Raw genomic sequence first — 13,023 nt, 5'->3', positions numbered from 1 at the left:
GTGGTGGTGGTGGTGGTGGTGATGGCAGTGGTGGCAATGGTGGTGGTGGTGGTGGTGATTATGATGGTGACAGTGGTGGTGGTGGTGGTGGTGGTGGTGGTGGTGATGGCAGTGGTGGCAATGGTGGTGATGGTGGTGGTGGTGATTGTGGTGGTGGTGATGGCAGTGTGGCAATGGTGGCGGCAGTGGTGGTGGTAATGGTGGTGATGGTGATGGTTGTGATGGTGACAGTGGTGGTGATGGTGGTGGTGGTGATGGAGGTGGTGGAGGTGGTTTTGTTGTTTCGGACAGGAAATTACTATGTAGCTCTGGCTGACTGCCTGGCCATGAACTCACAGAGATCTGCTCTGCCTCCCGAGTGCTGGGATTAAAGGTGTGTATCACAACAACCTGGCTACCTGGCTCTGTCACCACCTGTGGTCTTAGCCAGGAAGCCACGACTGCAAATATGATTCTAGGCCTACAACCTCTTGCATTCACTGAACTGGTTTCTCTAGAATGTTCTTCTTGTGTTTACCACTTATTGTCTGAGGAATATCCCATGATTTACCAAGGGAATGGAAGATAGTGATGTCTATGAAAACATATCTGAAAGCTTGTGGATAATACATAATATATTAACATATATATATAATATACACTATTTTCTAATAGTAGGCTCCTTGAGCTGACTTCTAAATGTGACCATTGGATTCAGATGGCAACAATCATATTTTTCCAGGGTCAGAAGGTTGTAGAGATCTTTATCATCAAGAATATGTCAGTATTTCCCCAAAATGGAGCCCCAGATACTAGCATCCTGGGGCTTAAGAGAGATAGGCCTTAGACTATCTTTTTAACTTCCTGTTAGAGCTCAGAGCTTCAAATGGGGAACAACTCTCTTAGGCAGTGCCCGCTTTACAATCTGTAAAACATGGTCTGCCCTCCAAGGCCTAGACAAACCATCACACTCTGCAACATTTCCCAGGTACGTTTATTTTGCCATAAAATAATTGCCAAAGCCAATCAGTGCATCGTTAGAGTGGGCGCGGAGCACTGACCTTTTCTCTTAACCTTTCGCCTGAGAATGAGGCAAGATGGCAGGGAGCCTCTATTTCCTTAATCTCTGGCCTCCTGTGAGAAAACACCACAATCAAAAGGCATGCACACATGCACAGGTGCATACATGTTCTCATGACCATGCTTTGCAGGTATGGGGAAGAGGGTCCAAAACAGGAAAGTAAAGAGGGTGCCCCTGAAGAGAAGCTGCATCTAGTGTCCAACAGTCTTGAAAGCACTCCAACTACAGAGTCCTCATTCACCAATCAGACATTAGGAAAAGGTGCTCATTATTTCCTTTACATCTGTGAAATTAGATGGTTTTGATAAAATTCTTAAGGAATTTTACTTAAAGGTGAACCCAAAATCTCTGCTTGCATTATGTTCTAGGGATAAAAATGGAGGTCCAGAAATGCCCTAATGGTTCATTTGCCCAGAGTCAATTTTCCAGTTACCTGAGTATTAGAAAAATAAGTTTCTGCTCACCCAAAGTAGATTATATAAGTATCTGTCTTATGATCTTTTTATAGGAAAACTTGCTTGGGGTAGTTACAGTTATAGGTTCAAAGTATGTCTCTTCTAAAATGTGTGTAGAAATTTAAATGTCACGGTCAGGGCTGAAGGTGAGACCTAGGCCTCAAAGGTCTCCATGGGTTGACTCTGTTCTGTCATGAAGGGCAACGCTAGCCTTCTCAGCCTCTCTTTCACCTGGCTGCCTTCTTGTACTTCTTAGGCTCCAGAACTGAAAGCCAATAAACGTACTTACATTATAAAGTACCCCATCCATGGTGGTCCGGCTACACAGACTAAGACCCTTAGTGCTTTGAGATGATGTGCGTAACCTGGGTTTATCTGCTTTAGCCTTCCACGTGTTGGGAATAGCGCAGAGCTCAGAACTGAGGGCACGTGCCTTCCACGTGTTGGGAATAGCGCAGAGCTCAGAACTGAGGGCACGTGCCTTCCACGTGTTGGGAATAGTGCAGAGCTCAGAACTGAGGGCACGTGCCTTCCACGTGTTGGGAATAGCGCAGAGCTCAGAACTGAGGGCACGTGCTAGTCAGCTGGCAGCTGCTGACTACTGCTGTACCTGGAGGTGCTTCTTAACCTCTCTGTCCTTTCTCATCTGTAAAGGGATGTGTCCGCCTCAGAATTGTGCTGAAAGTCAGTAAAGTAAGGCATATCCATTCTAGAATTTGGGCATAACAAGTGTTGTCATAATTATGGGTTGGAGGAGAAAGCAGGAAATCCGAGACTAGCAGCAAATGACTATTTTTAACCAGATAGTGAGCAGACACCATCTGCTTGTAATCTGTTCTAGAGTATTCTTGAGGTCTAAACTAAGTAGTCTTAACTTCAAACTCCATGTTTCAGCTCATCCTGGAAATATTGACTTGAGTCAGTTTCAGCCTATTGTCCTGATTTTCCGAGGCCCCCAGTTTCTTTGAAACATGTTGACAATTGTCCACCATTTCAGCACTCTTGGCTGCAAGCTGCTGGCCAAAACCTGGTACTGATTTAAGAAACGGAGATCTGCTTCCCGTGGCCCTCTTCTGCTCTCGATCCCCTGGTACATGTGCACCCCACCTTTCCCGGTCTAAGAAGGCCTAACAAACCACCTGGAGCTCGTAGCTCCGACTCTGGTCACAACAGTGCTCCCTTCCATGTTGTTGTACTTGCTTCCCACCCCAACCCCAAAATAATATTTTTGTTGTCTTTGTCATTTTCACGATTTTACTCTATTTCTAAACTCTGAACAGTGTCTGTCAAGTTGACCCCATTAGACGTTACCCTGAATATGTACGTCTTACATACATGCTTGTCTTTTTAGAAGCTAAACTGATTTGAGAGTGGACTCCTGTGCAGCTACACGGGATGGGCCTAGGAATGCCTCTCCCTTTGTATCGGGGGAGGCTTGATTGTCAGAACTAATTATTGTAATCACATATTCATTCCTCTTAAATCATATGGTAGACATTTTTACTATAGATTCATAGCTGATTTTTAAAGACATTTATCTTCATTATTTGGGTGTGTGAACAGGTTGGTATGGGACAGCGCACGTGGCCTTCAGGAGCCAGTTCTATCTCTCCGCTGTGGGTTCTGGGGGTCAAACTCAGCCTACCAGGGTGGCTTGGTTCTGTCACTGTGACAAATCACAACCAAAAGTGACTTATGAATGAGTGTGGGTTGTTTGTTTGTTTTGTGTGGGTTGTTTTTTGTTTTGAGGGGTTTTTTTGGCTTATGGCTCCAGAGCGATAAGAGCCTATTGTGAGTCAGGAAGCAGGGCAGCAAGGGGCAGGAATGAAGTTGAGAGCCCACATCCCCAAAGGCAAGAGCAAAGCAGAGAAAGCAAAGAGGAAGAAAAAAGAGGCTTTAAACTCAAAGGTGCTCCAGCAAGGCAGCCCCACCCAAAACTTCCCAAACAGCACCACCACTGCCACCCGTGGCAAGTGTTCTCTTCCTGCTTAGCCCTCTCACAAGTCCAACATTTAATTCTTAAATCTAAGATCACATTGAGCCCTAATCAGATCCCAAACTTCCAGGCATGGGGTTGCCTTCAAGGCCTCTCTTCCTCCATCGAGCAGGTTTAGTGTTTTCGTCAGAGGGGACCAGCCATTCATTTTGCTCTCAGTTTCTGAGGGTTGAATGATCCCGGATGCTAGGAACCCATTGGTTCTCTCTTCTACGCAGCGGTTAGTACTAACATTTCAGAAACATTGGAGATTGTTTCCCTTAGGGCAGTTTTTTTTAGTACAAAAATACATGCTTATGAATTATAAATCGGTGTGAGTTGTGTTCAGAATTGTGACGTGAAATAGAAGAGAGAGATGAGATAAGACGAACGTCCTACAATAATCATAACAAAAATTCTATGATTCACTTTCATACATGTGTGACGTTATATAGTTTTGTAGGATTTAACATGTATTCCATTATGTGGGGAGGGTTATGGACTAACAACTTTGTAAAATATTATTTTAGACAATACATCAGAATAGTACATAATTTTTAGATTAAATCATGTTTAACATATGTGTGTAGTCTATACATAAAACATAAATATAAGAAATAAAAAGAAATAGAACTACTGTGTTCATTGTTATGACTTTATTACTAGAAGGTAGTGTAGTAATTGGGCAGATATATTTCAGTTAAAATATGTCACTGTTTTTAGATACCATTTCCAACCTCGTACCCCTGTGAAAACATTAACTTCTGTATTTAGGAATCCCGGAGACAGTCTTAGTAGAGTGCTTGCTGTGGTACCATGAGCTTGGATCCCCAAGATGGACATGCCTGTACTCCCAGCAGCGGGGGCAAGGATGGGAAAGGCATGGGAGGGGAGGCAGATACGGGCAGATCCCTGAAGCTCAATAGCCACCCACACAGCAGGATTAGTGAGCTCCAGGTTCAGTGGTAGACCCTGTCTCAATAAACAAAATGGGGGTGCAACTCAAGAAGACACCGATGTCATGTGCTCCACATGCATGCACATGCATATATATAGACTTTCACATACACCCTACACAGAAAAAGTGAATAATCTTTTAACTCTAGACTAATACCTTGTTACATTAAATAACTGGATATTCATAGACTTCAAGCATCAGACGAAAATCTCCATCATCATTTGATATGCGTTTCCTTTTTTTTTTTCTGTGAAGAGAAAATGGTGGTTCCACAGTGAAATGAAAGAACCTGTCTCCCAGCCACCTTATGACACCAAGAGCACCCAGAGAAGTGATTTTCAAACGCCAGCTTGCCCGCTGGTTTTGCCAGTCAGACACAACAGGATGCGAAAGCCTTCTTGTGGAATAGGTAAGGTCAGCCATGGTAAAACTTTTTATTAAGATGTGTTGGGCACCTCCTGAGAAAATGATCTCTCTACAGGAGTTGAAAATACATGGACAGCCAAGAGAGCCTGGGAAAGGCTCTTAGTCCCTCCCAGGGGACCCCACATCTCCAGCCACTAGACGGACATTAGTCACACCAGTTTCCAAGTCAGAAACTATGGAACACTCTGCCCAGTTTTGCCACCAAATTCTAAAAGCTGTAACTATTGAAATAACACCTAACTCTAAATGGCAGAATCTCAGAGTATGATCTGAGGGGTGCTGATGGTGGGTGTGGAATGTCCCTCCTAAGCTGGTGTGTCTGAACAGATCTCCAGCCAGTGATGTCTCTGTAAAGCCTTCAGAATGTGGAGGCCCCACCCCTTAGGGTAGTCCAACCCAACTTCCTGTTCTCTCTCCAAATCCTGACCGTCAATGCAGTGTGACTGGCCAACTTCACACATCTGCCACCATGCCTTCCCTGCCACAGTGGCCTCATTCCTCTGGAGCTATAAACCAAAATGAATCCTTTTTCTCTTAAGTCGCTTTATATCAGAGCATTTTGACCCAGCAGCAACAACAACAAAAAACAAAATGTTAATTGTTATTGATCTTTATAGATAGTGCTTACAAAAGAAGAAATAGTCGATTAAATTTTATGAAATGTGAATTTAAAAGTGAAATAAAAAAATTAAGCTGTAGAATATCCTTATTCTAAAAATAAGCATAATGATTTCCAAAGCATATTTCCCTGTTTGTTTTTTTTTATCATCTCATTCTTATTTTTAGATCATGTCATGATCGGTGCTTAAAATACATAACTTAGGAAATACCATTTCAGATTATTAAACATTTTTAGATCTAAAATGATTTATTTGTCTATCACTATAGCAAACCGAGTCACTTCTTGTTAGAACCATAATGCTAGTAAGAGTCAACAAAGGATTCCTTTTAAAGATCTTTAATGCTCTGACTTCTGTGATCTGGTCTGTTTAGCTGAAAATACATAGGTTAGCTAGACCAAAGGTCACAGCATTAAAAAATAGAAAATGATTGTATGTATCATGCATAATTCCTAGCTCCAGGGTAGGGGTTCATGTAAAGAGCTAACTAGTCATCTCTGACCACGGCCTCTCCTTTAGAAAGAACATTTCTGCTTCTGACTCATGATTTAGAGTGAGTACAGACAGCTCCACTTTCTGCCTCCTAAGACTACGAAATAGCAGAGAAATAAGGATAAAGTGAATGGAAGGAAATTTTTATGGAGTGTGTGGGAGAGAGAATGGAAGCCTACTGATGGGTCAAAGCCAAAGAAGCGTCTGGAGATGGAACCTCCGGCATGTCAGCAGACACAGCAGAGGACAAGAACCAAGAAAGCAGGAGAGCATCACTCCAAGTCAGGCTTTCGCCACAGCAGCTTCTACCCCGTCTTAACGTTAACTACTAAAGAGCAGACATATGGCACACACCTCTATTCCCAGGACTCAGAAGTTGGAGGCAGGTGGGTCTCTGTGAATTTAAGGCCAGCCTGGTCAGTATAGCAAGTTCTTGGCCAACTGAAACTTATAGTTGAGACTCCATCTCAAAATTAATAAAGAAAGGAAGGAAAGGAGGAAGGAAGGAAGGAAGGAAGGAAGGAAGGAAGGAAGGAAGGAAGGAAGGAAGGAAGGAAGGAAGGAAGGAAGGACGGACTACTAAGAGCTGGAAAGCTGGCTCAGCGACTAAAGAGCACTTCCTTCCCTTGTAGAGAACCCTAGCTTGGCTTCCAGCAGTCACACAGCAGTTCACACCTGTAACTCCACTTCCAGAGGGTCTGATGCCATCTTCTCACCTCTGCAGGCTTTTTCATTAACATGATACACATAAACTCACACAGGCACACACATACATATAAGTACTAGAGAACTCTTTTTTTATTAATGAAGACTATTGGAGCCTAGACGTTTAGCCAGACAGTAACTATCACACTGGGTGTACTAGAAAATCATTCTGATCCTTCTATTCTTAATCATGAGTGGACAGCCAAAACACAGAAATATGGCAAGGTAATTTCCCTGGATAAAGACAAGGAAACATTAAGAGCATAAAACAAAACAAAAATCTAAAAAGTGTGAGCGAAGAGAAACCAGGTAGAGAGGCCATCAGGAAGTTCAACCTTTCTGGAGCTCTTTTCTGAAAGATGTAACATGAATTCTAATCAGTCTTAGCAATAGAAACCCAGAGTCAGATATTGCAGCAAAGGCTAAAGGTCAGAGAGACAAAGGAGCCAGTCACAGCCATCTCTTTTTTTTTTTTTATTGAGAAAAAAAAATTTCCGTCTCCTCCAGCCTCCCACTCCTCCCGCCCTCCCCCCACTCCTCTCCCCCTCTCTCTCTAGTCTGAAGAGCAGTCAGGGTTCCCTGCCCTGTGGAAAGACCAAAGTCCTCCCCCCTCCATCGTGGTCTAGGAAGGTGAACATCCAAACTGGCTAGGCCCCCACAAAACCAGAACAAGAAGTAGGATCAAAACCCAGTGCCATTGTCCTTGGCTTCTCAGCAACCCTCATTGTCCGCCATATTCAGAGGGTCCGGTTTTATCCCCTGGTTTTTCAGTCACAATCCAGCTGGCCTTGGTGAGCTCCCAATAGATCAGCCCCACTGTCTCCGTGGGTGGGTGCACCCCTCTTGGTCCTGACTTCCTTGCTCATCTTCTCCCTCCTTCTGTTCCTCATTGGGACTTTGGGAGCTCAGTCCAGTGTTCCAGTGTGGGTCTCTGTCTCTATCTCCATCCATCGCCAGATGAAGTTTCTATGGTGATATGCAAAATATTCATCAGTATGGCTATAGGATAGAATCATTTCAGGTTCCCTATCCTCAGCTGCCCCAGGAACTAACTGGGGACCTCGCCTTGGGCACCTGGAAGCCCCTCTAGGTCCGAGTCTCTTCCCAACCCTAAGATGGTTCCCTTAATTAAGATATGTGCTTCCCTGCTCCCCTATCCAACCTTCCTGTATCCCAATCATCCTGTTGCCCCAAGTTCTCCCCATCCTACCCTTCTCACTTTTTTCTCCCCTTCTCTCCTTACCCCCCTCCCACCCCACCCTTAAGATCCCGATTTTTTGCCTGGCAATCTTGTCTACTTCCCCTACCCAGGAGGATAGCTATATGTTTTTCTTTGGATTCACCTTCTTATTTAGCTTCTTTAGGATATCAAAATATAGACTCACTGACCTTTATTTGTGGCTAGAAACCAATTATGAGTGAGTACATCCCATGTTCATCTTTTTGGGTCTGGGTTACCTCACTCAGGATAGTATTTTCTATTTCCATCCATTTGCATGCAAAATTTGAGAAGTCATTGTTTTTTACTGCTGAGTAGTACTCTAATGTGTATATATTCCACACTTTCTTCATCCATTCTTCCATTGAAGGGCATCTAGGTTGTTTCCATGTTCTGGCTATTACAAATAATGCTGCTATGAACATAGTTGAACAAATGCCCCTGTCATATGATCGGGCATCTCTTGGGTATACTCCCAAGAGTGGTATTGCTGGGTCCAGGGATAGGTTGATTCCGAATTTCTACTCGCCAACTTTTCAGCTGGAAAGGGGGCGAGCTCCTGTTTCTGTTCTGCTTTATCACTTCCTCTCTCCTCCCAGCCATACCATTTCCTGTTTCCTCCTCCCAGGTGCTGGGATTAAAGGTGTATGCCACCACTGTCTGGTCTCTATGGTTAACTCGTGACTAGCTCTGCACTCTGATCTCCAGGCAAGCTTTATTTGTTAGAGCACAAAATATCACCACAGAAAAGAGTAAAATGAAGGAGCAATAATGACTAAAACTGGTGTAGGAGGTTCTTTTGTTTATATGTTGCTTTCAATGGTTGAATAAAGAAACTGCCTTGGCCTTTTGATAGGGCAGAACTTAGATAAGCAGGGAAGACAGAACTGGATGCTAGGAAGAAGGACAGACAGACAGATGCCATGGAGACATGTCCGAAACAGACGCTGGTTAGATTCATGCTGGTAAAGTCAAGCCACAGTCAAGTGGTGAAACACATTAATGGAGATGGGTTAAACTAATATGTGAGAGTTAGCCATATAAGAGGCTAGAGATAATGAGCCAGGCAGTAATTTAATTAATATAATTTCTGTGTGGTTATTTTGGGGGTTAAGCTAACTGGGCTGCGGGATGCAGCCTGATCCTCTTACTATATAAAACATAGCATTTATTGAGAACATACTGTTTGTCAGGCACTTTATAGAACTTCCCAACATGAATTATGATTTTATTCTCAAATTAACTCAACCTGTGAGTCACAACTCCTTGGGGTCAAAAGACCCTTTTACAGGGGTCACATATCAGATATTTACATTACAATTTATAACAGTAGTAAAATTACAGTTATGAAGTAGCAACGAAAACAATTTTATGGTCGGGGATCACCACAACATGAAGAATTGCATTAAACAGTCACAGCATTAGGAATGTCGAGAAACACTTCAATGTAGTACAAGGGTATAGCAATGAAATTGTCATTCTCAGTTTTCAGATAAGACAGTATAAGATTGCAGAAGTTTACCTTACCCTTTTAGGGACTTTTGCTGGGCCTAAAAATTAAATTAACATGAAATTCAACAAGAGGAAAACACACACATTTTTAAAAGAGCGTTTTTGTTTTTGTTTTGCTGTTGTTGTGTTGTTTTGTTTTTGGGAACTAGGAGTCTCATAAGGAAATGGAGATCCAGCAACATTGAATTGAGCCTGTGTATCCTGATTTGGACAGAGCTGTAAGGTGTGAAGACATCCAAAGAACTTGGTCCAGGTTAGCCCACTGGGCGGAGAAGCTAGGAACTGGTAGAGAAGGTCAGGTACAGATGCCCTCCAGGCCCATTTCCCTGGAGTGAGATGCGATGAGACTTGGCTTCTGGTGGAGAAAGGGCCTCTTTTAACTGGAATCTCATCTCGTGCTGCACGTGAGTGTTTCCTACTTTCTCATGCTGTGATCTTCGATCCAGCTGATCCATGTATCTTCATCTAGACGGCCCAACTCACAGAAGTCAGAGCGTTCAAGATCTCTAAAAGGAATCCTTTGTTAATTCTTGTTGGCATTATGGTTTTAATAAAATGTGACTCAGTTTACCATCATGACATTGTTAGGTATAATCATTTTAGATCTGAAAATATTTCATAACCTGTGTAAGGAAGCTCAGAATGTTTTCCTTGCATCCACTCATACAACACTAAGGGTTTCATGGTGCATTTGTCTAAACAGTTTCCTTCACTCCCTCCTTCCTCCTGTCCTCCCCCGCCAGTTCCCATTCTCCCAGAGAGTCCCCACTTTCTGCTTTCGACCATCCCATTACCTTCCCCACCCTTCCCTTAGGAGCTCTCCTTTCACGCACCCTTTCTAACTTTATGATCTCCACACATACGTATAGTCTCTCGCTCATGCACATAAACTTTAAATTTGGGTTCCTCATATGAGAGAAAGCGTGTGCTGTTTGTCTTTCTCAGTTTTGCTTGCTTCACTTAACTTCTATCCATTTTCCTGCAGAGGCCATGGTTTCCATTTTCCTCATGACTGCATAATATTCCTTTGTGTGTGTACCACGCCTTCATGATGCACTCATCTGTAGATAGCTAGACAGGTTCTATTCCTTCCTGATTACTGCGAATGTGCAGCAATAGCCACGGATACGCGAATGTCTCTGTGGTGTGCTGACTTAGCGAACTTTGGGTACCCAAGTATGGTACAACTGGGTCATATGACAGCTCCATTTTTAATTTTCCTGACACCTCCAATCTGATTTCCATACCATCTACTGTTTTTCAGGCTCTATCAACAATCATCAATATATTAGAGCAGCAGGTTTCAGGGCGGCACCTTCAGCTAGCACAGAGTTTAAGTAACTTGCTGAAGGCGGACGATTGGCTCAGCCGGTAGCTGGTTGCAGTGTCTGTGCTCAAAGCTAACACTCTGCTCAGCCTCTGAAATGGTAAAGGAATCATCCTATAAAAGGCAGTGAAAGGGTGCACTGGGTGTAGCTGGACCTGAAAGAAAGAACATAGACCATCATATCATGAAACAGCAAAACAAATTATGAAGAGAAGATTCTCAAACTTTCCATATGTAAACAAGAAAACTGTGACTATTTAAGAAACGATCCATGTGAATTCCCCAGCTCATTAGCACATGCTCAGTGAGCTCGAATCTGTAGAGTCTCAGGGGAAATCATACCCTAGCAGGTTTAAGTGGCATGGGTACTAGGACACTTTCTGGTGGAACCAGGCATTGAACTTACCAAGAAAGAAACAAAACTCTCTATGGCTCTTAAAGGAACAAGAATATTATAATTAGATGATTCGTAGGATTGGCACTAGAACTAAGTAAAACACCACCTGAAGTTCTACCGCAGTGCTTGTATATAATAATAATAATAATAATAATAATAATAATAATAATAATAATAATAATAATAATAATAAATGTGACTGTGTGAGTCTTTAGATATTGTATTGTACTGTTAGGTACTGGATTGGAACTTAGCTTTTAAAACCTAGCATATTCTCTTTCTCTCTCTCTCTCTCTCTCTCTCTCTCTCTCTCTCTCTCTTTCTCTCTCTCTCTTTGTGTGTGTCTTTCTGTCTGTGTTTTGGTCTATCTACCTGTCTCTCTCCCTCCCCCTCCCTCTTCGATTGATATTCCCCATTACTAAGTTCATTATTATATCCTAAGGTCTAGCATAGTGATCAAACTTAATAAGTAGTTTGAATAACCAAATGAATATACAGTCAAATGCTAAACTATTGATTATACCTTCTTAGATGAATACTACATATTACTCAATAAACAGAATTCAAATTTAAACTCACAAAGAAAAAGTCCCAACACTGACCTGAAACAATTCCTATGCAGGAGGTGCTTTGTTATTAGTGAAAAAAATTACTGTACCACTTCAGGCTTTGTAAAACTTCAGCTGTGTGCCTGTCTTTTACAGCATACACACTATGCCAGCATGTACTGGGGCCAGCGGGAAGCAACCTCCCGTCATTCTGTTCCCTCAGCCCACGTCGTTACGCCTCATCGCTGGCATTTCAGCAATGTTATCTTGTGCTGACAGTGAAAGTGCCCTTCCCACCACACAGCTTCCTGGCTTCCACCCACATTCAGTTCACAAATGGCCATGCTTCATGCTGTCTGAAGCCCTGTAAGATAAAACTTCGTAATCTGGAAAAGGTGATCTAATTGGTGAATTGGTGAAGGGTGGCATTTTTGGTTGAAATAAACCCTTGGCTGCTAACCTATGACTTTTTGTATTTTAATGTTCTTTTGAGTTACCCAGTGGTAAAATTACTTGCCTAAGATGGGTTCCAGTTTATTGTTTCGCTCCAAAGTGTATGCTTTCTGCTGCATTTATTTATTTATTTGTTCATTCATTATTTTAAATCTGGCATATGGAGCATCTTAGCTTCTTTTCTGTTGCTGTGAAGAGAAATCATGACCAAAGCAACTTGTAGAAGAAAGAATGAGTCTTAGTTTCAGAAGGTACACTCACGATCACCATGGTGGGGAGCATGGCAGCAGGCAGGCAGGCATAGTGCTGGCGCAGGAGTGAGGAGCTTACACATTGAGACAATCACCACAAGGCTGAGAGAGAGATAGCTGAAAATGACTAGGGATTTTGAAAACTCAAAACCAACCCCCAGGGATATACCTCCTCCAACAAGACCACACCCCCTAATTCTTCCCAAAGAGTTCCACCAACTGGCCACCAAGTATTCAAATATGTGAATGAGGCTATCGGGGATAATTTCATTCAGACCACTCCATGGAGCTGGCAGGATGACTCAGCAATTAAAAGCACTTACTGCTCTAGCAAAGGACCTGGGTTCATCTTCTGTATCCATAGCTGTCGCTCAACCTGTGACGTCAGCACATGTGGAATCTGAAACCCTTCTCTGGCCTCCATAGGCACCTGCACACATATGCCCCTTCCACTCTTCCCCCTCTTCCACGGGATTCCTGCAGCTCTGCCTAGTTACGGGGGTCAGAGAGGTCAAGGACACCACGGGGCAAAATACACAGAGCCAACTGACCTGGACTCATGGAGGCTCATGCAGATGGAACAGTCAGCCAAAAGTCTTGCATGGGACTGATGTGGGCCCTCTGC

The 13,023-nt window shown here is 43.0% G+C and overlaps 1 protein-coding gene across 1 annotated transcript in view; it reads left to right on the top strand.

Moving 5' to 3' along the window:
- The window catches only part of LG1H2orf73 (linkage group 1 C2orf73 homolog), a 36,942-nt gene that overhangs the window by 20,010 nt on the left and 3,909 nt on the right, over positions 1 to 13,023 (top strand). The window contains exon 3 of the mRNA XM_005359174.2: positions 4,704 to 4,857. Within this exon, the coding sequence (XP_005359231.1) occupies positions 4,704 to 4,857 (154 nt within the window). The remainder of the gene's footprint in view (positions 1 to 4,703; positions 4,858 to 13,023) is intronic.

The sequence above is a fragment of the Microtus ochrogaster genome, linkage group LG1 (genome assembly GCF_000317375.1).
Source record: "Microtus ochrogaster isolate Prairie Vole_2 linkage group LG1, MicOch1.0, whole genome shotgun sequence".
Classification (NCBI taxonomy): domain Eukaryota; kingdom Metazoa; phylum Chordata; class Mammalia; order Rodentia; family Cricetidae; genus Microtus; species Microtus ochrogaster.
This window is presented reverse-complemented; position numbering and strand designations above follow the sequence as displayed.